Source organism: Anabrus simplex, chromosome 8 (genome assembly GCF_040414725.1).
Source record: "Anabrus simplex isolate iqAnaSimp1 chromosome 8, ASM4041472v1, whole genome shotgun sequence".
Classification (NCBI taxonomy): domain Eukaryota; kingdom Metazoa; phylum Arthropoda; class Insecta; order Orthoptera; family Tettigoniidae; genus Anabrus; species Anabrus simplex.
The window spans coordinates 8,344,816-8,371,396 of NC_090272.1; the positions used below are offsets into that span (position 1 = coordinate 8,344,816).

General features: G+C 40.7%; 1 protein-coding gene across 1 annotated transcript in view; it reads left to right on the forward strand.

Moving 5' to 3' along the window:
• LOC136879105 (dipeptidase 1-like) overlaps window positions 1-26,581 on the forward strand; it is a 475,836-nt gene that overhangs the window by 317,923 nt on the left and 131,332 nt on the right. The window contains exons 5-6 of the mRNA XM_068228978.1: window positions 23,274-23,424; window positions 23,503-23,572. Of these exons, the coding sequence (XP_068085079.1) occupies window positions 23,274-23,424; window positions 23,503-23,572 (221 nt within the window). The remainder of the gene's footprint in view (window positions 1-23,273; window positions 23,425-23,502; window positions 23,573-26,581) is intronic.

The window sequence follows — 26,581 nt, forward strand, 5'->3', positions numbered from 1 at the left end:
AGCACGTTTGAAATTATTAGCACTTTTGGTTTTTTCTTCTCTTCTCAATACCCCTTCATCCTGTGACTGTGTTCCTTTTCATGTTCTTCAGTCCATCCCGTATTTAGTCGGGCTTTACCGAAAATGTGTGTTTGTGAATTAAGATCGTGAATTTTATTCTATCGTAAATGGCATCTTCATTAAAGCCAGTTTCACTTAGGTCTTCACTGATTTATTTTGATTTTTCATTGATAAGGCTACGTTTCAATGTTTTGTGAGCCTGTTATTTTTATCCATTGTACGCAAGAGAGCATAAAATTGTAATCGCCGTTTGCTGATTGTATCTGTGATTTTTGCTGTAACATGTGATTCCTTTTTCATCCAAATTCCATTTTCGCCCTAACATTATTCTGAGGAAGTTTCTTTCTTGTTTTTCGGTCAACTTTATTCAAGATTTGTCACCAATTATAATAGTTTCAGATGCATAAATTGCTTCTGTTTTAACTACTGTGTTATAATGTCCTGATTTTGCCTTTCTTCATGTAGTAAGTAATTTTGTATGCTCTTTGAAGTTTATAAATTCTTTCCTTGTTGGCTTGCTGATTTAACCCTGTTGGTTCAATAATTGCACATATAAACTTAAATATATCTTCTATTTATTATTATTATTTTCATGTAATGGCGTTTATGTGTACAATATTTAGTTTTTGTTTCTTGGGCATAGAATTTAAGCAACGGCAGTGTTTACAACTTAATTTGTTTTATTATGTACACTGCTATACTTGCCATATAGCACCTTATTCTTCTCGTTAACATGTATTGTTCCTCATTAAATTTTAATTATGCTTCATAATTATCTTTGTTTGATGCGCATTGCTAGTTTTACTTATTACATACTTCTCGAACTATCTTGTTTAGTTATATCACTGAATGTGAATATATCTTTAAGTAGTATAATTGGATGGTTCTGCGGCCACCTCCACCTCGGGCTCCCAGAGGCCACCTCCACCTCCACCTCAGCCAGAGGCCTCCCAGTGGCCACCTCCACCTCCACCTCAGCCAGAGGCCTCCCAGATGCCTCCTCCACCTCCACCTCAGCCAGAGGCCTCCCAGAGGTCTCCTCCACCTCCCGCGGGATATTTGAATTTGTAAACAAAGCCACGTGCTTTTTGACAGCTGTCATCGACAACAACGCATCGCTAACCTCAGTACTGCCATCTTGACGGGCCTAAACCTCAGTAGTGCCAACTTAACCTAACTAGCGCGAGGTAAACAAAGCCACGTGCTTTTTGAGAGCCACGTGCATTCTTGACAGCTGTCATCCGCCATCTTTAAACTACAGAGCACCGTGCTGCCCTCTTTCGTCACCTGTCATCGGCAGTGCTGCCATCTTGACGGGCCTAAACCTTAGTGCTACCAACTTAACCTCACTAGCTCGAGATAAACAAATCCACGTGCTTTTTGACAGCTACGTGCTTTTTTGATAGCTGTCATCCGCCATCTTTAATCTATAGAGTACAGTGCTGCCCTCTTTAGCTACTTACCTTTGAAATGTGGTGGCGGATAATTTGAAAAATGCTTTTCGACAAGCAGCCATCTTTAATCCAGAGAGAACAATGCTGCCCTCTATGTGGTGGCGGCAAATTGAAAAATTCCACATGCTCTTGTTTGAAAACAAACTCACGTGCTTTTTTGACAGCTGTCATCTGCCATCTTTAATCTATAGAGCACAGTGCTGCCCTCTATGTGGTGGTGGTAAATTCCACGTGCTCTTGTTTGGAAACAAAGCCACGTGCAGCTGTCATCCGCCATCTTTAATCAACAGAGCACTGTGCTACTATCATGCGGGCAATTTCATCACCTGTCATCCGCCATCTTTAATCCACAGAACACCGTGCTGCCCTCTTTATGGCTACTACCTTAAGCACGTAATAGCGGACAATTTGAAAAGTTCTGTTAGCTATCATCCGCCATCTTTAATCAAGAGAGCACCGTGCTGCCATCTTTAGCTAGATACCTTTGAAATGTGGTGGCGGCAAATTGAAAAATTCCACGTGCTCTTGTTTGGAAACAAACTCACGTGCTTTTTCGACAGCTACCATCCGCCATCTTTAATCAACAGAGCATAGTGCTGCCCTCTTTAGTTTGAAATGTGATGGCGGCAAATTCCACGTGCTCTTGTTTGGTAAACATAGCCATGTGCTTTTTTGACAGCTGTCATCCGCCATCTTTAATACAGAGAGCACCGTGCTGCCCTCTTTATCGTAGTAGATGTAAATTCGTCACCTGTCATCCGCGGTGCTGCCATCTTTAGCTAGATACCTTTGAAAAGTGGTGGCGGATAATTTAAAAAGAAAAATTCTACAGCAGCCCTCTCTCGACGCTAATTGCATAAGATGGTGGCTATACATGACTCCTTAAGGGTGCTTACGCAAGATGGCTGCTATACACAGGTTCTTATGAGACGCCCTTGGGATGCTTGCGCAAGATGACAGTTATACATGCTCCTTATGAGATACCCTAGGGATGCTTGCGCAAGATAGCGGCTGATCTTATGGGACGGCTTAAGGGTCCTTGGACAAGATGGCTTGAGACGCCCTAAGGATGCTTGCGCAAGATGGCGGACACAAGATGGCAACTATACATAACTCCTTCTGAGACGCTTTAAGGGTGCTTGCGCAAGATAGTTGCTACTCTTAGCTTAGAGGCCAAGGTGTCATGCTAGTTCGATTCATTAAATTTAGGGCTTAAATGCAAAATGTTAAATATATCGAAAACGGTGCACCGTAGAGCAAAACGGACAAAATTTTTCTGCCTAATACCTAGGTTCGCAGTATGAGGAACAAGAAAATCATAGTCTAATGATGGGATCAACGGTTCGGTTCTTACTTAGGCCCTTTGGCATTTGCTCTGTTTTAGCTTGTATTGAAGCGAGTCTTCGTAACATGATCAGGTCTAGCTATGGTAGAGAGTATAACGTACCGTGCAGGTTCGATTCATTAAATTTGGAGGCTTAAATGCAAAATGTTAAATATCTCGAAAACGATGCATCGTAGAGCAAAACGGACAAAATTTTTCCGCCTAATACGTAGGTTCGTAGTATCAGGAACAAGAAAAAACATAGTCTAATGATGAGATCAACGGTTCGATTCCTACTTAAGCCCTTTGGCATTCGCAGCTATCTATTTCTACAAGATGGTGGCTGCTCTTATGAGAAACAAGATGCCTTGAGACGTCCTAGGGATGCTTACGCAAGATGGCAGACACAAAATGGTGACTATACATAGCTCCTTATGAGACGGCCTAGGGGTGCTCGCACAAGATGGCGGCTACTCTTATGAAGAAAGCTAGCTTAGAGGCTACTGCGCAAGATAACAGCTGCTGTTATGCATGTGGTGGAGGGCAATTTGAAATTCTATGTGCTTAATCAACAGAGCACCCTGCTGCCCTCTTTAGCTGAAATGTGGTGGTGGATAATTAGAAAAATTATTTTGACAGCTATCATCTTTAAAAACAATGGCGACTATACATAGGCTGTTAAGGTCTTATCATTCTCCTCCTCCTCCTCCTCCTCCTCCTCCTCCTCCTCCTCCTCCTCCCCCTCCTCCTTCTCTACCTCCTCCTCCGCTTCTTATGTCAAGGCATAGCTTTATATCGAACAAGTTTAAACCTGCATCGCGAAGGCAAGCGTGTGCAGCGATAACATTATTGTGCATGTTTAGACTTTCGAAACATAAGAAGAGTAGAATCAAACGCTGTACTCGCTACGACATGTGATCAGAACATTGATTGATGCGTTCAGAAAAACAAAATAAGTGATCAAGACTAGAATCGACCAATGTACTCAATACATCATGTGTTTAGAATATGTCAGGGGATACGCTTGTTCTAAGAAGATCAGATTGAAACATAACAAGACTAGAATAGAACACTGTAATCGATGTTGTTAACTTCAACATGTGATCAGAACATTGATTGATGTGTTCAGAACACAAAATAAGTGATCATGACTAGAATCGAACACTGTACTCGATACAACATGTGATCAGAACATTGATCGATGTGTTCAGAACACGAAATAAGTGATCAAGACTAGAATCGAACACTGTACTCAATACAACATGTGTTTAGAACATGTTAGGGGGTATCCTTGTTCTAAGAAGATCAGAATGAAACATAACAAGACTAGAATCGAACACTGTAATCGATGATGTTAACCTCAACATATGATCAGAACATTATTTGATGTGTTCAGAGCAAAAGTACAATTTTGATGATTTGCTTAGTGTAAAATCAAAAACTATGGAAACACACTGTGCACATATCGCGTAGCTAACTCGCTCAGTAAGCAATATTGCAAAACTACAACTTCAATGATTTGCATAGTGTAAAAATCAAAAACACACTGTACCCATACTGCGCAGCTAACTCGCTCGGTAAACGATATAGCCAAAGTATAACTTCAAATTATTTACCTTCCATCATTCGTCTTGTGTGTAAAAATCAGTCGAACAAGTTATCGCATAAACATGGCTGAAAAAAAATCGTGATAGGGTATGGAACCCAGGGGTTAAATCTTATCAGAAGGGCAAAAAGGATGAAAGGACTCTTCCTCCTCCTTACCGCACATTCCTTGAAGGGCTAATTGGCTGAAGGGCTAATGGGCTAAAGGGCTAAAGGGCTAATGGGCTAAAGGGCTAATGGGCTAAAGGGCTAAAGGAGCAACAACCTCGTCGATCGCTATCAGCAAGAACGCTTGTACTTTGTTAAGTGTAGAAAATTAATCTTTATTTGTAAATGGTTTCATGTTCAGAACAAGGAATGGAAAATCCCCGAGGTGCGATGAGTTACGTTTTTCGAACTAGTGTTTGGAACACTGAACTTTTCAAGATGATAGCAGAGAGTTTAGCAATGTTCTGTTGTTGGATTTTAAATTCCGCGCTACAACATGCATAAGGTGGTAGCCTTGAGGTTTACCGCCGTAAAGATGGCAAGAGTGAGGTTAACAATGTTCTGTTGTTGGATTTTAAATTCCGCGCTACAACATGCATAAAGTGGCAGCCTTGAGGTTTACCGCCGTAAAGATGGCAAGAGTGAGGTTAACAATGTTCTGCTGTTGGATTTTAAATTCCGCGCTATAACATGCATAAGGTGGCAGCCTTGAGGTTTACCGCCGTAAAGATGGCAGCAGTGAGGTTAGCGACGCTCTATTGTCCTTCAAAGTGAGGTTAGGGTTCGTCAAGAAGACAGCTGTCAAAAAAGCACGTGGCTATGTTTACCAAACAAGAGCACGTGGTCGTGACGTCACGGTCACGTAGTATGTTGCCTCAGCATGTAAAGTTCAATGTCTACACCTACGTAGTTAACACTCTGCTATGTTCACAAGATTTTTTACACATAACTATTCTTTATGCTTTATGTTCATGCACATAGGCTATGCTAAGATAGCAGTACAAACACATGCGAACTTTGTACATTCTAATGGAATAAGTTTAGTACTGTGTGCATCATGGATACATGATGTGTGCACGCATTTAATCTTGACTATACGTAATGCTGCTGCTTTGTTTACAAGATTTTTATACATTGCTATTCTTTATGCTTTAAGTTCGTGCACGCACAAGCGATACTCGTACGCTCTAGCAGGAGAAGTTTAGTACGATATTCGATACATACATTATCGATAGGTGATGTGTACACGCTTTAGAACATAGCTCATCTTTATGCTTTAAGTTCGTGCACAGGGGTTTGGGATACACAAAAGCGATTGCTACATGCTCTAGCGGAAGAAGTCTAGTACGATAGTCGATGCATGTAAAATCGATAGGTTATGCTAAGATAGCAGCACACTTACATGATTTTAGCACAATCTAGTGGAAAAAGTTTAGTATGATAGTCGTTTCGTGCAAAATCATTAGGTAATGTGTAAACGCTTTGAAACAAGGCTATTCTTTGTACTTTAAGTTCATGTGTATGAGTTATGCTAAGATAACAGCACAATCTAGCGGAAGAAGTTTTGTACGGGAGTCGATACATGCAAAGTCGATAGGTAATGTGTACACGCTTTGAAACATGGCTATTCTTTGTACCTTAAAGTCATACGTATAGGTTATGCTAAGATAGCAGCACAATCTGGCGGAAGAAGTTCAGGGTGATCTGTACACGCTTTGAAACAAGGCTATTCTTTGTACTTTAAGTTCATGCGTCTTAGTTATGCTTGCGATAGTCGATGCATGTAAAATCGATAGGTTATGCTAAGATAGCAGCACACTTACACGATTTTAGCACAATCTAGTGGAAGAAGTTTAGTACGAGAGTCGATGCTTGCAAAATCATTAGGTAATGTGTACACGCTTTGAAACAAGGCTATTCTTTGTACTTTAAGTTCACGCGTCTTAGTTATGCTAAGATAGCAGCACAATCTACCTAAAGAAGTTTTGCACGAGAGTCGATACATGCAAAATCGATAGTTGATGCGTACACGCTTTAAAACATGACTATTCATTGTACTTTAAGTTCATGGGTATAGGTTATGCTAAGATAGCAGCACAATCTAGCGGAAGAAATTTAGTACGAGATTCGATGAATGCAAAATCAATAAGTAATGTGTACACGCTTTGAAACATGGCTATTCTTCGTACTTTAAGTTCATGTGTATAAGTTATGCTAAGATAGCAGCACAACCTAGCGGAAGAAGTTTAGTACGATATTTGTTGCATGCAAAGTCGATAGGTAATGTGTACACGCTTTGAAACATGGCTATTCTTTGTACCTTAAGGTCATGCGTATAGGTTACGCTAAGATAGCAGCACAATCTAGCGGAAGAAGTTTAGTACGAGAGTCGATGCTTGCAAAATCGATAGGTAATGTGTACACGTTTTGAGACATAGCTCTTCTTTGTTCTTTAAGTTCATGCGTCTTAGTTATGCTGAGATAGCAGCACAATCTACCTGCAGAAGTTTAGTACGAGAGTCGATACATGCAAATTCGATAGTTGATGTGTACACGCTTTGAAACATGACTATTCATTGTACTTTAAGTTCATGGGTATAGGTTATGCTAAGATAGCAGCACAATCTAGCGGAAGAAATTTAGTACGATATTTGATGCATGCAAAATCAATAAGTAATGTGTACCCGCTTTGAAACATGGCTATTCTTTGTACTTTAAGTTCATGTGTATAAGTTATGCTAAGATAGCAGCACAACCTAGCGGAAGAAGTTTAGTACGATATTTGTTGCATGCAAAGTCGATAGGTAATGTGTACACGCTTTGAAACATGGCTATTCTTTGTACCTTAAGGTCACGCGTATAGGTTATGCTAAGATAGCAGCACAATCTAGCGGAAGAAGTTTAGTACAAGAGTCGATGTGTGCAAAATCGATAGGTGATGTGTACACGCTTTGAAACATGGCTATTCATTGTACTTTAATTTTATGGGTATAGGTTATGCTAAGATAGCAGCACGATCTAGCGGATGAAGTTTAGTTCGATGGTCGATGCATGTAAAATCGATAGGTCATGTGTACACGCTTTGAAACATAGCAATTCATACTGCTGCTCTGTTCCCAAGACCTTTAAGCATAGCTAACCCTAATACTGCTCTTAACGACGTCGAGCTAAGGATTGATTACGTGACCGTGACGTCACGACCACGTGTTCTTGTTTGGTAAACATAGCCACGTGCTTTTTTGACAGCTGTCTTCTTGACGAACCCTAACCTCACTTTGAAGGACAATAGAGCGTCGCTAACCTCACTGCTGCCATCTTTACGGCGGTAAACCTCAAGGCTGCCACCTTATGCATGTTATAGCGCGGAATTTAAAATCCAACAGCAGAACATTGTTAACCTCACTCTTGCCATCTTTACGGCGGTAAACCTCAAGGCTGCCACCTTATGCATGTTGTAGCGCGGAATTTAAAATCCAACAACAGAACATTGTTAACCTCACTCTTGCCATCTTTACGGCGGTAAACCTCAAGGCTACCACCTTATGCATGTTGTAGCGCGGAATTTAAAATCCAACAACAGAACATTGCTAAACTCTCTGCTATCATCTTGAAAAGTTCAGTGTTCCAAACACTAATTCGAAAAACGTAACTCATCGCACCTCGGGGATTTTCCATTCCTTGTTCTGAACATGAAACCATTTACAAATAAAGATTAATTTTCTACACTTAACAAAGTACAAGCGTTCTTGCTGATAGCGATCGACGAGGTTGTTGCTCCTTTAGCCCTTTAGCCCATTAGCCCTTTAGCCCATTAGCCCTTTAGCCCTTTTGCCCATTAGCCCTTCAGCCAATTAGCCCTTCAAGGAATGTGCGGTAAGGAGGAGGAAGAGTCCTTTCATCCTTTTTGCCCTTCTGATAAGATGTAACCCCTGGGTTCCATACCCTATCACGATTTTTTTTCAGCCATGTTTATGCGATAACTTGTTCGACTGATTTTTACACACAAGACGAATGATGGAAGGTAAATAATTTGAAGTTATACTTTGGCTATATCGTTTACCGAGCGAGTTAGCTGCGCAGTATGGGTACAGTGTGTTTTTGATTTTTACACTATGCAAATCATTGAAGTTGTAGTTTTGCAATATTGCTTACTGAGCGAGTTAGCTACGCGATATGTGCACAGTGTGTTTCCATAGTTTTTGATTTTACACTAAGCAAATCATCAAAATTGTACTTTTGCTCTGAATACATCAAACAATGTTCTGATCATATATTGAGGTTAACAACATCGATTACAGTGTTCGATTCTAGTCTTGTTATGTTTCATTCTGATCTTCTTAGAACAAGGGTACCCCCTAACATGTTCTAAACACATGTTGTATTGAGTACAGTGTTCGATTCTAGTCTTGATCACTTATTTCGTGTTCTGAACACATCGATCAATGTTCTGATCACATGTTGTATCGAGTACAGTGTTCGATTCTAGTCATGATCACTTATTTTGTGTTCTGAACACATCAATCAATGTTCTGATCACATGTTGAAGTTAACAACATCGATTACAGTGTTCTATTCTAGTCTTGTTATGTTTCAATCTGATCTTGTTAGAACAAGCGTATCCCCTGACATATTCTAAACACATGATGTATTGAGTACATTGTTCGATTCTAGTCTTGATCACTTATTTTGTTTTTCTGAACGCATCAATCAATGTTCTGATCACATGTCGTATCGAGTACAGCGTTTGATTCTACTCTTCTTATGTTTCGAAAGTCTAAACATGCACAATAATGTTATCGCTGCACACGCTTGCCTTCGCGATGCAGGTTTAAACTTGTTCGATATAAAGCTATGCCTTGACATAAGAGGCGGAGGAGGAGGTAGAGAAGGAGGAGGGGGAGGAGGAGGAGGAGGAGGAGGAGGAGGAGAATGATAAGACCTTAACAGCCTATGTATAGTCGCCATTGTTTTTAAAGATGATAGCTGTCAAAATAATTTTTCAAATTACCCACCACCACATTTCAGCTAAAGAGGGCAGCAGGGTGCTCTGTTGATTAAGCACATAGAATTTCAAATTGCCCTCCACCACATGCATAACAGCAGCTGTTATCTTGCGCAGTAGCCTCTAAGCTAGCTTTCTTCATAAGAGTAGCCGCCATCTTGTGCGAGCACCCCTAGGCCGTCTCATAAGGAGCTATGTATAGTCACCATTTTGTGTCTGCCATCTTGCGTAAGCATCCCTAGGACGTCTCAAGGCATCTTGTTTCTCATAAGAGCAGCCACCATCTTGTAGAAATAGATAGCTGCGAATGCCAAAGGGCTTAAGTAGGAATCGAACCGTTGATCTCATCATTAGACTATGTTTTTTCTTGTTCCTGATACTACGAACCTACGTATTAGGCGGAAAAATTTTGTCCGTTTTGCTCTACGATGCATCGTTTTCGAGATATTTAACATTTTGCATTTAAGCCTCCAAATTTAATGAATCGAACCTGCACGGTACGTTATACTCTCTACCATAGCTAGACCTGATCATGTTACGAAGACTCGCTTCAATTCAAGCTAAAACAGAGCAAATGCCAAAGGGCCTAAGTAGGAACCGAACCGTTGATCCCATCATTAGACTATTATTTTCTTGTTCCTCATACTGCGAACCTGGGTATTAGGCAGAAAAATTTTGTCCGTTTTGCTCTACGGTGCACCGTTTTCGATATATTTAACATTTTGCATTTAAGCCCTAAATTTAATGAATCGAACTAGCATGACACGTTAGCCTCTAAGCTAAGAGTAGCAACTATCTTGCGCAAGCACCCTTAAAGCGTCTCATAAGGAGTTATGTATAGCTGCCATCTTGTGTCCGCCATCTTGCGCAAGCATCCTTAGGGCGTCTCAAGCCATCTTGTCCAAGGACCCTTAAGCCGTCCCATAAGATCAGCCGCTATCTTGCGCAAGCATCCCTAGGGTATCTCATAAGGAGCATGTATAACTGTCATCTTGCGCAAGCATCCCAAGGGCGTCTCATAAGAACCTGTGTATAGCAGCCATCTTGCGTAAGCACCCTTAAGGAGTCATGTATAGCCACCATCTTATGCAATTAGCGTCGAGAGAGGGCTGCTGTAGAATTTTTCTTTTTAAATTATCCGCCACCACTTTTCAAAGGTATCTAGCTAAAGATGGCAGCACCGCGGATGACAGGTGACGAATTTACATCTACTACGATAAAGAGGGCAGCACGGTGCTCTCTGTATTAAAGATGGCGGATGACAGCTGTCAAAAAAGCACATGGCTATGTTTACCAAACAAGAGCACGTGGAATTTGCCGCCATCACATTTCAAACTAAAGAGGGCAGCACTATGCTCTGTTGATTAAAGATGGCGGATGGTAGCTGTCGAAAAAGCACGTGAGTTTGTTTCCAAACAAGAGCACGTGGAATTTTTCAATTTGCCGCCACCACATTTCAAAGGTATCTAGCTAAAGTTGGCAGCACGGTGCTCTCTTGATTAAAGATGGCGGATGATAGCTAACAGAACTTTTCAAATTGTCCGCTATTACGTGCTTAAGGTAGTAGCCATAAAGAGGGCAGCACGGTGTTCTGTGGATTAAAGATGGCGGATGACAGGTGATGAAATTGCCCGCATGATAGTAGCACAGTGCTCTGTTGATTAAAGATGGCGGATGACAGCTGCACGTGGCTTTGTTTCCAAACAAGAGCACGTGGAATTTACCACCACCACATAGAGGGCAGCACTGTGCTCTATAGGTTAAAGATGGCAGATGACAGCTGTCAAAAAAGCACGTGAGTTTGTTTTCAAACAAGAGCATGTGGAATTTTTCAATTTGCCGCCACCACATAGAGGGCAGCACTGTTCTCTCTGGATTAAAGATGGCTGCTTGTCGAAAAGCATTTTTCAAATTATCCGCCACCACATTTCAAAGGTAAGTAGCTAAAGAGGGCAGCACTGTACTCTATAGATTAAAGATGGCGGATGACAGCTATCAAAAAAGCACGTAGCTGTCAAAAAGCACGTGGATTTGTTTATCTCGAGCTAGTGAGGTTAAGTTGGTAGCACTAAGGTTTAGGCCCGTCAAGATGGCAGCACTGCCGATGACAGGTGACGAAAGAGGGCAGCACGGTGCTCTGTAGTTTAAAGATGGCGGATGACAGCTGTCAAGAAAGCACGTGGCTGTCAAAAAGCACGTGGCTTTGTTTATCTCGCGCTAGTTAGGTTAAGTTGGCACTACTGAGGTTTAGGCCCGTCAAGATGGCAGTACTGAGGTTAGCGATGCGTTGTTGTCGATGACAGCTGTCAAAAAGCACGTGGCTTTGTTTACAAATTCAAATTTCCCGCGGAGGTGGAGGAGACCTCTGGGAGGCCTCTGGCTGAGGTGGAGGTGGAGGAGGCATCTGGGAGGCCTCTGGTTGAGGTGGAGGTGGAGGTGGCCACTGGGAGGCCTCTGGCTGAGGTGGAGGTGGAGGTGGCCTCTGGGAGCCCGAGGTGGAGGTGGCCGCAGAACCATCCAATTATACTACTTCTTTATTATGTTGCAATGTACGCGATTATGTGTAAGAAGGCCCCCGTTTCTTTACTTTGCCACTGATATGCCATAAATAAATAAAGTTACAGAGCGTGATTTTTGTAGTCTACTATTGTGAAAGGTTGCCGGGCTGAAAGGTTCAGGGGTCTGACCCCAATTCGGCAGCTTCGATCCTGGCTCGGTGCGGTGGTATTTGAGGGTGCCCCCTGTTGGTAGTTTTACCGGCAAGTAAATGAACGTCTCGCTCCTCGGCGTCTACAGACAGCGTAAAAGTAGTTGGTATTTGTTTGAAGGACTTCTCAAAATGTGCAAGGACCCCTTCACCTCCACAGTGTCGGTACAAAGGGGAATAAAGTTTCGTACATTATTGCTTATTTCTATAGTTCAAACGGGTCGACTTTTACAATATCTATGTCATTCAAAGGCAATTGTTAGGTGGATTCAAATAATGATTTGAAGCGGCGGATTTCTTGGAAAAACTTTCCGAAAAATGGAAACACCGTTAAACATCGAGTTGAGGCCTTTAAAAGAATTAAATTCCCCATCCAGAAGTATAGAGATAAAGTGTACCGCATATTTTTTTATGATATTCCTTAAGTCGGTAACGGCCTCTATTGAAATCAATACGATAACCACTTTAAAATCAGAATGGGGTGGATATAGCTCGAAAGGGGAACCTTATGTCTTTGAATTACGAAAACGTAGACCACTTGAGCATTTGCCGTTCCAATATATTCTTTTGACTGATGCTAGCAGCGTAATTTATTGCTAGTATATTAAAAACCCGGTAAAATATTTTAAATTCTCTTCTTCATAGTATAAAATTAAGTCAGTTTCTATGAATATTTTAAGCTGTAGCTCCTCTTTCACAGCAGGTGATTTTATTTCTCCCATGACGATACGCACGCTAAGATACATTGTGAGAAAAGGAACACACTCGCTGTGCGCGGTAAATGAGTGGGACGATCACGGGAATGGCAGAGGAGAACAGCAAGGGCCATTCGTTTCGGAAACTCCACGAGCTTTATGAATAAGTTCAACTCAAAGCAAATCTAATTAGCAACATAATTATTCTCCCCAAGGTAAATAATGTAATCGCATGGGTTTTAGGCTGACCACGTGTCGATTTCCACATTCCGTTTTACGCTATCCGTTGACAGAAAAACTAATTTTATTGGGTGATAAATGACTGTAGTGTAGTAAATTTTGTTGCGTAAAGGACATCGTACGACATGCAGTGGCGAACATTCTTCCGCGCTTCAAAAATCGAGCTTTGAACCAGTGAATGGTGGTGATTATTGTTATCAGAAGAAATAAAACTCGGCAACCATACTCTATTAACACTAAAGAGAAGGTAAAAGTGGAATGGGTTGAATACTTCAAAAAAGGAGGATATCGAGGAAAGGAAGCGAAGAGCTACGATGGCCGTGAAATTGAGACTCCCTAGGAATCCACACCCAATACCGTCGAAGTGAAGAAAGAACAAGAGTTGACCAAGGGAGGTCGGATAGGATGGATTAAACTGAGGAGCCTGCTACAAGTAAGTGGAAGTAACGGCAGGACTCAGTGATGGAGGTGGTGATTATTGTTTTAACGGGAAGTACATCTAGGCAACCGTCCTCTATTAACAATAACGACAGGAAAAAAAGGAAAGGATACGACACTTCGAAAAATGAATTTATCGGCCAAAGAATGATAAGGGCCACGAAGGGCGTAAAAATGAAAGACTTTTCTTTAACTTGCTTTACGTCATACCGACCAGGGAGGTCTTATAGAGACGATGGGATAGAAAAGGCCTAGGCGTGGGAAGGAAGCAGCCGTGGCCTTAATTAAGGTACAGCCTGCTGTGAAAATGCGAAAACTCCGGAAACCTTCTTCAGAGCTGCCCACAGTGGGGTTCGAACCCACTATCTCACGGAAGCTGGATACAGGCCACACTTGAGCGGTAAATGAATGACTCCCTAGCTCTTCGAACCTAATAGCGTCGGGGTGGGAAAACAATAATTGACCCAGAGAGGTTGGATAGGATAGATGAAAGTGAGAAGCCTGGTTCTAGTAAGTGGAAGCAATGTGAGGACTCACCTAGGAGCTCCGTAGTCGCCAAGCCACGCTCGCAAGTTAATGGCCCATGGGACCTTTTTAGTCGTCTCTTAGACAGGAGGGGATACCGTGGGTGTTATTTTACCGCCCCCTCCCACAGCGTAACAAGCACTCAGCTAAGGGACCCGTGGTTGGCAATTCACTGTTTCAAGTCAAGGAGCCCTCGGGCTTGAACCAGTGACATTGGAATCCGAATGTTGACACACTAGTGCTAATCCTCAGTGTTAGGAATATATGTATATATTGTATTCAGCGATCTGTAACACTGTCATAAGAATCTCTGGAGGGAGAAGGACCTGTGGGTTGTCTTTATTGTCAGATAATTGCAAGAAAAGAAACCGTGTAAAATAGATGTAAGACGGACAAATTATAGAATTGCAAGTTATTTCGAGGAAACGATGTGTGTCGGGCAAAAAGAATGAAAGTAGTCGATGATATGTATCAAGCGTACACTCCACTTGGAGAAACATAAAATTTTGCAATTAAATTTATACTACTCTAGGGATTGGAATTGAGGCACGTGGCATGAATATTGATAGGCATAGTTGTTATTTGTACCGGCGATACAAGATGAGAATGTCCAATGACAAGAAACTCTGAACACAAAGACGACAGAAGTAATTGTAACCACTGAACAAAGGAAGGAAAGGACACCTGAAGGAAATTTCGAATGGAGTAGCAAGCTTTAAATATTTCGAATTCGTGATAGACGTAGCAAGAATGTGTGAGAGAGAAACACGAGATGTGCCAGGATTCATGTGTGACAGTACAATGCCTCTGAAATTCAATATAAGTAATTATTTAAACCACAAGGCACGCAGGTAGTTAGTATTGGCTGAGGAGTAGTCGGGCACTAGTGAACTCTATTTAATTCGTGAACTTCTGACAACGACTTTTAGACAGCGAGGCGACATTTTGATACAAATTTTAGTTTCGAAATAGCCTACTTTTATGTGCTCTTGCTTAAAACTGAAAATATTCACAATGAATACTTTCAATCATATCGAAATTTTGGGATTAGCTCATTTTCCTAAAGAATCTTGATACTTTTCTCTTGCTAGAAGGTTAAGTTTGAATGATGTGTTTATGAGAAAAGGCATCGTGCGCAACTTTGTACTCCATACAAGTCTATAGCAACTGGTTTCCGTTACAAACGTCACTGGACAAAAATTGAAATAACTATTATCATTCGGCCACCTTGTAAGCTACGCGTCCGGGAATTGGTATTCCGATACTCAACATGTTATCGATCGAGACGAATTTGAGGTGTGCAGTTATCATTTTGCGTGCCTGGAACACTTCCATATTCTACATAATAAAATATATATGTCCATTGTAGGTATTTTGACTGTCCAGTTTCAGTATTGCTTTCTTTGTTGCTATTCATCAAAACTACATTGTTTACTCATAGAACACTGTGGCAGACAGTTTAAACATTGCGGACTATGTACTACAATTATTCCACATGAATATCAAAAAGCAGTGAGTGCTTCATGTTGTGAACAATTACTCATCTTCTTGTTCGTCTTCTGATGCCTCCTCTGTTTAAAGAAGGTTGGAGATCATGCTGACGATTATAGATTTGTCGTTTGCCTCATGAAATAGAGAGTGTGTGTGTCTTGTTGGTACCAATCTCGCACGTTACGCAAACCAGACATCATTCCTCTGTATAGTTTGCGTGTGCCATAAATTATTTCTCCTTGCAGAAGAAACGTCCATAGAAATCTTCTATTTCTTGTTTATTAGAGGAATTTCTGTCCGTGTAGTCATACGTTTCAACACTTCAGTTTTAGTAATCCTTTCCATCCTTGAGATATAAAGCATTTGACTATAGGCCCACATTTCTAAACCTTCTGATCGCTAAACTAAGTGTCCATCCCTCTGTACCTTCACACTACAAGTCATAAAAAAGACTTGGACGTAAGAAATGGTGTAGTGGCCAGCGAACCACTGCTCGTGAGAAGATTGTGCTTGCTTATTTCTTGGAAAGTCAAATCGTTTAGTATAAAATGTTTTTTTGTTTCTTACTTTTGTAATATCCCTTACGTCACACCGACACGGATAGGTCTTAGGAGACGATGGGATAGGAAAGGGACGAATAATTAAGATACAGCCCCAGAACATGCTTGATGTAAACATAGGAAACTACGGGATGCTATCTTCACATCTGCCGAGTGTGAGGTTCGAACCCACTAACTCATAAATGCCAGCTGACAGCTATGCGACGCAAACAACGTAGCCTCAGTGTAATTTGTTGCTCAGTTAAGGTGTACTTTAATTTTAACAAGTTATAAACAGTTCAATGGGTTTGGTGCATGTTTATGGATACTTGAGTGGATATTCAGGCTGCAATCATCATGATATGCAAGAATGAGGCGTTAAAACGCGGACGAAGCAGGCAAATGAAGGGAGTTAAAGGAAATAACGCGTTTTAAGACTCGATTCTCTCTATAGCTCTTCTAACGTCTCCTAATATTCCCACGCGCATTAAATATGTAATCCACCGATGTACCACTCATCTTCTTCGGTTTCATATAACTCGATGGATCAGTTTTTTCTTCTGAATGTCTCGGCGTCTATGTGTTAAAATATAGTTTATTTTCGTTTCCTAGAGCAACGCTTCTTGTTCGTTGATGGCAGGGTGGAAGGGATCTCTTTCTTAAGTAGAGAAGGAGAGGAAATTATGTACAACCGAGCAAGTTGGCCGTGCGATTAGCGGCGCGCGGATGTGAGCTTCCATTCGAGAGATCGCGGGTTCGAACCCCACTCTTGGCAAAACTTAAAATTGTTTTCCGTGGTTTCCCATTTTAACCCCAGGCAAATGATAGGGCTTTACCTTAGGCCACGGCCGCTTTCCTCCAATTCCTAGCCTTTTCCTATCCGATCGTCGCCGTAAGACCTATCTGTGTCGGTGCGAAGTAAAACAAAATTTAAAACAATATCCGTATATTTCAATACGAGTGACCTTTGTGCGCATTTCCTCGACCATATTTCAAGGACTTGTTTCCAAAGCGACGCATCTATAAGAAATACAATTTTCGGGAAACGCGATTTCTTAATAAATGGATAAATAAAATAGAGAGTTTACTTTTGTATGCAGTTACATCACTTCCAACAAAATCTGCTTGGCTTGGTAACATAGTGCAAAGAATACCAAAAACATAGTCGTGGGTTCTTAGATTTACTTCACTTTGGAACTAAAGAGGGTTTTGAAATGCCAATTATGTGGAACGGTGTAGGCAGGTTACTTTGTATGTGCTAGCACCATCTAATATTACAACCTAACAACTTGAGTGCACAAATATAATGTTTATGAGTGTTTCTGTGTGCGTAAGCCTTCCACATTATTATTTAATTATTTCATCTCCCCTGTGAACCATGTGATCTTGCCGCGGTGGGGAGGCTTGCGTGTCCCATTGAAGCAGATAGCCGAGCCGTAGGTGTCTGTCGAGAGACAAGGCTAACGAATGGTTCATCGAAAGGGGAGTAGCAGCCTTTCTGAAACTGCAAGGGTGGCAGTCAAGATGATTCATCTGGCCTTGTAATAATACTCAACATGGCTTAGCTGTGTTGATACTGCTACACGGCTGAATGCAACGGGAAACTACAGTCGTAACCAACTCCCGAGGACATGTAGCTCTCTGGATGAATGATGAACTGATGATGGCTTCCTTCTGGGTAAAATATTCCGGAGGTAAAATGGTCCCGAATTCCGATCTCCGGGTGGGGACTATAGGAGAGGGGGTAATCATCAGGAATATATCGGATCGCAGCGAGAAGTGTTAGAACTTTGAATCGTTGTGGTACGTTAGATAATATGAAAAGGGAGATGGATAGACTAAAATTAGATGTAGTTGGTATAAGTGAAGTAGGTTGGCAGGAAGAACAAGATATTTGGTCGGGTTACTACAGAATTGTCAACACAAAATCAAACATGGCAAATTCAAGAGTTGGTTTAATAACGAATAAGAAAAGAGGGCAACGGGTGAGCTACTACGGCCAGCATAGTGAAAGGAATATTGTTGCCTACTAGTTCAGCTGATGACGTGGAAATCGAAGGAATATATGCAAAGATCGAAGCTTTAATACAATATGTAAAAAGTGAAGAGAATATAATTATGGTGAGTGACCGGAATGCAGTGGTAGGCCAAGGAAAAGAGGGTAATACAGTAGGAGAGTTCTGAGTGGGATAAAGGAATGAAAGAGGAAGCAGGCTGATTGGATTCTACACCGAACATTAGTCCTGGCTAATATTTGGTTCAAACACCACAAATGACGGATGTATAGATGGACGAGACCTGGAGACACAGCAAAGTATCAAATAGACTTCATTATGATTAGTCAGTGATTTAGAAACCAGGTTTTGGATTGCAAGACTATCCCCAGGAGCGGACATGGACTCTGACCACAACCTGTTGGTCATGAAATGCCATCTGAAGTTGAAGTTCTAGACAAGTTGAAAGAAGAGACTTTGAGGGATTGTTTCAAGGAATATTTAACACAGGAACTAAATGAAAAGGCTGAAGGAAACGCAGTAGAGGAAAAAATGGACAGTCGTGAGAATGAGATCAGTAACGCTGCTTAAGAAAAGTTAGGAAGAAAAGAAAGATCAACTGGGAATCAATGGATAACTCACGAGCTTCTTCGCGTGATTTATGATCCAAGAGAGTACAAGAATAACAAATGAGGAGAGCAGAAATGAACACATCCGAATAAAGAATTAAGAAGATAGAAAGTACAGGACAGCTAACGAAGGATGGCTGAAAGAGAAGTACAAGGAAGTTGAAGGTTGTATGGTCCTAGGAAAGGCAAGTGCTGGATACATGAAAATCAAGGAAACTTTTGGACAAAGGAAAACTAGGTGTATGAATATTAAAAGCTCAGACGGAAAACCACTTCTAGGGAAAGAAGATAAGGCAAAAGATGTCAGGAACATATCCAATAGTTATATCAAGGTACAGAAATAGATGATAGGGTTCTGGAAAAAGAACACCTGTTCGTGCTGATGACATGGGAGACCCAAATTTGAGGTCAGAATTTGACAGAGCTTTGAGAGACCCAAGTAGGAACAAGGCACCGGGAATTGGCATACCCTCAGAATTACTGACTGCCTTAAGACAAGCCAGAATGTGACGTACCCACTCTGCCCACAGATGTGTGACAAAATTATGACGTGGCAGGTCACCTTAATATTAATATGAATAAATGATATCTCATTGTTTCTCCATAAACAATATTCTATGGGCGCCGGCCTTCAAGCTTATGACTTGAAAACGATAGTTGATAATTAATAATAATAATAATAATAATAATAATAATAACATGTAATGAGACTTTAAAAAACTCCCAGGGGTGAGGTGACTGAACACTATCCATTAAGTACAGTAACTTGGAAGTTAAGGATCATTAATGATAATTTCAGAAAATACAAATTAAAACAGCTATTTATTAAGGTGAAAAACGTGACGTAACGGCGTATTAACGAAATCTGAACTTACGGAATCAAAAGAAAAATTGAATGAAATAAACTCTAAGAAAATCAAGACTTGCAGTCATTTATGCCATTAGCTCACCATTTGTAGGCACTTATCTGGATACGATGTGTGTATCAGCTGTTGATTGATGGATCTCTCGTACAGGCGGCGTCACCTCGTGTTGTGGATTCCAGTCCTACTTCTGCTTTGTGCATAGTACACTAGCTGTACTGCGACTTTTCCTGCCTTTAACACTTCCTACTGTTCTCCTTACATAAAGTCGTAATGAGTCCTAATTTTAATAGCAAAACCACCATGGGTTACGTTGATGGAGAGAATACACTTGTATTCCTCCGTATTACCGAATTGTAGCGTAACTAAATTCATAACAAAATCTCTCTTGTCCTATACTAGTCAAAACCGGTCTCCCGTTGACTTTACCTCTCGTCATTTAGATAACTGGCCCCAATGAGAGTAACTTTTGAGTAGCATACTACCCAGATGGGAAGTGAACTAAGTTAAGATCTTCTCCGATGTGCAGACGTAGAATCGTCGTAAGAGTGTCCTTCCAAGTAAGAGTGTCTGAGTCTGAGTATCCTTCCAAGTTCGAGTGTCTAAGAGTATACAGGTTCCAAAGTCTCCCTCCATCAACCATATCGCATGGTCCAGTAAGATTTAATGTACCATCCCTTCTCCTGTTCATTGCTATGAATCCATCACGTTGCTTCATTACGTCCATTCACATAGACTGAACTTTCCCGCGGAAACGAAGCGTCAGGTCGCGAACTTCGAAAAGTAAGCGTTAAAATGGTTTCAACTGTCTCATCACAGTACGTAAGGGGTACGGTCTCTCCTAAGCTTGATGACGTACATTTCGTGGTAATGGGCTGAAATTAGCCTGCTGACCCCGGTCACCTCACTACGGCTATTGGAAAATTTACTGCAAGCTATTAATATGAAATATGTTTAAATACTTTACACAATAAGTTGTTCGTTCAGAATACGTTATAGCCGCGATACAAAGAAATGAAATGATGATGTGAAATGGATTATTAAAACCCTATATATACATAATAATTTAAAAATTACCTACTTGTGATTAAATATATACATATTATCAATTAATTATACAGTTCAATAATTTAATACATGGCGACGTTATTCCGTCTAGTGTGTACGATGTATGATGCCGGTGCTGGCAAGTGTGAAAACGATCGCACCCTTAGTTTAGTATCTCATGCCTGCAAAAGTTTAACATGTATTATTTACAGAAGAATGGAAAGACAAGTTGAAACTGAGTTGGCAGAAGATCAGTTTGGCTTTCTGGGAACATATGAAGCAATCCTGACGTTACTGATCTTAGAGTATCGAATTAAGAAAGACAAGCGCACGTACAAGGTGTTCGTAGATCTAGAAAAGGCTTTCGATAATGTTGATTGGGCCAGGCGATCTGTATCTGACACCGAGAAAGGAGAATTATCTACAATCTGTACAAAAATTAGTCTGCAGTGATAAGAATCGGGGGCTTTGATAAAAGAGACACTAATCCAGACAGGAGTGAGGTAAGGATGCTGTTTGTCCCCTCTCCTTTTTAATGTTTACATAGAGCATGTGATAAAGAAAATCAAAGAGGGATTTGGAAAGGCAGTCAATGTCCAAAGAGAGGAAATCAAAACCCCAAGATTTGCCAATGATATTGTTATTTTATCTGAGACTGCAGAAGATCTGGAGAAATTTCTGAATGGTCTGAACAGAGTTTTGGGTGAGGAGTACAAGATGAAAAAAATGTCGAAAACAAAAGCAATGGAGTGCGGTATAACAGAGTCAGATGTCGCAGGAAATATTAGATTAGGAAATGAAGTCTTAACGGAAGTAGAGGAGTATTGTTACTTGGACAGTGACATAACTAACGATGAAAGAAGAAAGGAGGACATAAAATGCAGGCTAGCACAAGCAAGGAAGGCTTTTCTTAAGAAAATAAATTCCTGCAACTCGAACATTGATGTGGGAATTAGAAAGGTGTTTTAGAAGACTTGAATATGGAAATGAAATATGGGCGATAACCAGCTCAGAAAGAATAGATAATATAAGCTTTTGAAATGTAGTATTACAGAAGAATGCTGAAGGTGGGATGGGCAGATAGAATCAGGAATGAAGGGATACTGAATTAAACTGGTCAGAGGAGATCGATTGGGCTAAATTTTATGAAAGGAACAGATAAAATGATAGGACACATCTTAAGACACCCGGGACTTTAACAGTGGTTTTTGAGGGAAGTGTAGTAGGTAAGAACCGTAGGGGTGGACCAAGGTACGAATATGACAAGCAAATTAGAGCAGATGTAGGATGAAGTAGTTATTAAATGAAAAGGTTAACGCAGGATAGTTTAGCATGGAGAGCTGCATCAAACTAGTCTATGGACTGATGACAACACAAAGTAATTTAATTTCATTATTCATTTAACTTCCGGGGTTAGTTTTGCCCCCGGACTCCGTGAGTGATCGCACCTCTACTGGAGCATGAGACTTTGGGTTAAGGGATACAAGTGGGATGAGGACCAGTACACCAGCCAGGCGGCCTCACCTACTATACTGAACAGGAGCCTTGTGGGGGTTTGGAAGGGATAGACAAGGAAGAAGGGAAGAAGCTGCTGTGGGCTTAAGTTATGTACTATCCCGGCATTTGCCTCAGGAGAAGTGGGAAATCACGGAAATACTCTTCGAGGTGGCTGAGGTGGGAAAGAATATAAACCACCCACCCCACTTCTACTCACTTGACCTCGAGTGAATGAGTAGACCCATTTCCAGTCCTTGTACCACTTTTCAAATTTTGTGGCTGAGCCGGAATCCAACCCGGGCCTTCGGGTGTGACACCTAATCACACTAACCACTACACCAGAGAGGCGGACGTAATAAAATAATCTGAAATTTTGTTTATACCACAGGGAGGGAAATTTACACAATACCGTGTACAACATTACATTTTGCAATGTATTCCCGTTTTATAGTAATAATAATAATAATAATAATAATAATAATAATAATAATAATAATAATAATAATAATAATAATAATAATAATAATCGTTCATGAATTTAATGTTTTGTTATTTAGGATGCTTGTTGACGTTCAGTTTTACTAAGTCGGATCTCTGTTGTCTAATCTGTGGCTGAATTTCAATTAATTTTGAAGGTAAGCACTAAACGTGTGACGACAGATCTTTTACCTGCTGACATCTTTGCGCGTGGAGTGTCGAATGGACTTTCTTCCGCACTTCAAAATTCGGATTACATCGGCCGTCTTTGAACCCGACATCCTAAAACCAGGAAGCAGACTCTCTTACCACTGCTCTACAGAAAGACCTTTAAGGCACATGAACCCCCCACATAGCAAGAGTTCGGTCCTGATTGACTTCCGAAAGCACTAAGCGATGCAGGCAGTCGACCCTATGCTCGATTATATCGACTTACCAGTATTTCAGGCGACGGGCAGGTCTGATCGAGTCTTGTCTGATTTGTGTAACGTGACGCGACAAATGCGTGACGGACCACGCAGCCTGTGTTTTGTGGCTGGTTACCATCTCAAATTAGCAGCACTTCATGGGTGCCCATGACCGAGACATATGTTAATGATTATTTGATTTTCGCAAAGGGAAAAATATTTTCTTTGTTATTTCCGTGTATTTCAAACATTGTACTCTGACATGAACATTGTGTCTGTGTTTGCTTTCAGAAATCATGGAAGCGCACAGCAAGAACCGCATCGCCTCGCTTATCGGCGTGGAGGGTGGACACAGTATCGGGAACTCGCTGGCGGTGTTACGTATCCTGTACGACCTGGGGGTGCGCTACATGACACTCACTCACACCTGCAACACCCCCTGGTAGGTCCTCCACCACACAACTCTAGTACGCCAGTGCTTATAGCAACGGAAGTCGTAAAGAATGCTTTTCTCTTGCAGGGCGGATTCGTCCTCAGTGGAGCACAGCAGCAAGTTTCCGGAACACGGAGGACTCACAGAGTTCGGTAAGGTAAGTTCCACGTCATGAGCGTCGTGACCCAAGTGTTGGTGACATCGCTTTACGGAGAGAAAAACTATTCAAACTTGAAATGATTTAAAAGAGATTTTTTCCAAAAACCAGCTTTAGATGTTCACGCAATTTGCCACAGTTATTGCAAATCTCTTCGCAACCTCTATGTTAAATTTCACTGATCTGCAGTGGGAAGTGCATTATTAACCCAGTCCATTTCGTTGAATTGATTGATTGATTGATTGATTGATTGATTGATTGATTGATTGATTGATTGATTGATTGATTGATTGATTGATTGATTGATTGATTGATTGATTGATTGATTGATTGATTGATTGATTGATTGATTGATTGATTGATTGATTGATTGATTGATTGATTGATTGATTGATTGATTGATTGATTGATTGATTGATTGATTGATTGATTGATTGATTGATTGATTGGTCTATCGATCTTGCTGCGTCATATGTCCTCACTCTATCTCTGAGGCTTACAAGGAAAAGGTATTAAGTCTAAAAATGAGAAAAATTGTCTATTAATGTCATGAAGTCCAACGAATTATTCTCTGCATGCAGGAGAAACGAACTAACTTCTATCTTTTGCAGTTCTTCACTAGCAATGAATCTTTCAGAAATATTTAGGTCTATTATACACAAAATTCTGTCTGCAAGAAAAGCATTATTCATCAGTACCATTTGCCTGTGCACTTTAATATTGATTTTCAAGTATATTCTATACAGACAGAATGAATGATGTAGTGTCAAATATGTGTTATCCACATGGCAGTTACTTGAATTCTCTTTAACATATTGTGAATATATGACATGGTTTTCTGGTTTTATTTCGCAACATTTGATTTACAGTCCGTTTTGCAGATTCCTTCTTCTGATGTGAGTCAACTATCGTACATCAGGAAAAATACGTGTATACAGTTTGAGTGTGTACGAATATGCTGGACCAAATTGCTTTGGGTTGAACGAAATTAATAGCAACCATGGGAGTTCAGAATTTGGAATTTGTTTATCTGGCTTCTCTCGCAGAACACGTTACTTGTTTCGAGACACCTGCATGTGTCAGAACTGGAACCAAAGCATTGCAGCTTACATCCTTCATGTGATGGAACACACGTTGTTGGAACTCAGTGCACAGTGATATGCACTGGCAAATATTCTGATTTGTTGCACCTTCCACAAATGACAAAACAGTTGTTGAAGAATAGGTTCAATGATGACATGGTCATGTTGTCCTCTGGGTGAAAGTGATATATTTGAAGTACGTATATGAAGGAGTATTAATGGATTCCGGAGTACAAGTACGCGCGCTTTGATCAATATCGTTCAATCAGTGTTCTTGTAAAGGGAAGAGCACACTCGTGCCCAAAAGAATTGCCAAAAATCAAGTAGACATCCATTTCCTATTAGCAAAACAAAGCTTGTCGTACAGGTGTCATTCCTGATACGCTGCATGGCAGCTGATAAAGTGCCAGAACCTGCTGCAGAGGATAGTGCAAGTGGTGATTCTGAAGATGACAGTTAAAATGAAGGAAAACGTTGCCACTGTTGATACGGAACCACACGTTAAGCCTCGGGTTGCGCCTCAAACATTATTGAGGACTCACTTCACCATTTGTACTTACGGTGACAGGGAGTTAGTCATATTACTAAACTCATATTCAAGAACGCCCGTGGTCACTCATATCCCTCTTGCACAACAAATAAATACAATTGAAATAATTTTTCAGATAGTACAAACATAAGATAACAAACTTTAAATATTAGTTGTAAAAAATGGTTAAAAGACATCACTGTCTTCAGTTAGGCTCTATAAGGATTAAGAAGCGTGATAAAAGTTGCAATTATATTACGATGTCACTGTTACCAGCGGCTTCACTCGCGTGGATTTCGTAGTTTGTTAAACGTAATCGTTCCTCGGTACTGTGCAAAGACATTATCTGAAAATCCCTAAAGTATAAAAACTCATGGAAAAATTGAGTTTCATTTACCCAAGAAACTGTTTGTAATCCACGTTTGTGGTATTGCCTTTTGCGGCTAAGATGACCACACGATATAGAGCTGTACATGTGAGAAACAGTCTTCTCGCAAGTCGAAAAATATCATGTTTCTTTATTTTCAAAAGAGATTACAAATACCAATTTTCACTCTGGAACATCTTTTGTTTTTGAGATATAAGTATCCTCTTGATAATAATTCGACTTTTTCTTCAATTCTTTCACCACATTAAGTAGATTTTTCGAAAACAAAAAATACGTATTTCTTCAATTTTAAAGCAGACTCCAAATACCAATTTTCACTTCTGTAACTTCTTTAGTAAGAAAAAGAATTCAACACACCCTTTTTGTTGTATGTCCGGCGCTCCCTTTCTCGCTCCTCCAGCCAGCTGCACGCGCGCCTGTGTATCATTCTGCTAGCTTCGACGCGCAGCCCTCAGTGCGCGTGCCTGACCATCGAGTGTACTATAAATAGGAGCTCCCTGCCTGCTCACTAGCCCACTTGCCCCGGTGTCCAGCTCCAGAATACACCCTACGTCGAGCACGGAGGCTACTCCTCTTGAAAATGTGCTTCGACCAGGTGGACTGAATTTCTGGCAGTACGAGGTTTCACCTCTGGTCACCGCTCCCTTACCTGTTTCCGCTGCCTATGTTCCGTAATTCTTTTACAAGCCATTTTCATTCCCTAATTTACGCAAGCTCCCTTAGTTTCGCTAGGTGGAATTTCTTCAATCAATTGAACTTGCTTTTTAGGAATTCAGGCACTTCAACCAACAAGGACTCTCAAAGACATTTATGTTAGTGTGCCAGATAGTTCTCGACTATCAACGTGTCAATTCACAAAGACTATCTTTTCAAGATAGAAGTGTATATAAAGACTGCAAACCTGTACATATTGTATAAAGACAAACTTTTCTCAAGATTCAATATTCCTTTTTTGCTTCAAAATAAATTTCAGTTATTTGTGTAAATATCATAAAGTGAAGCAATAAAAG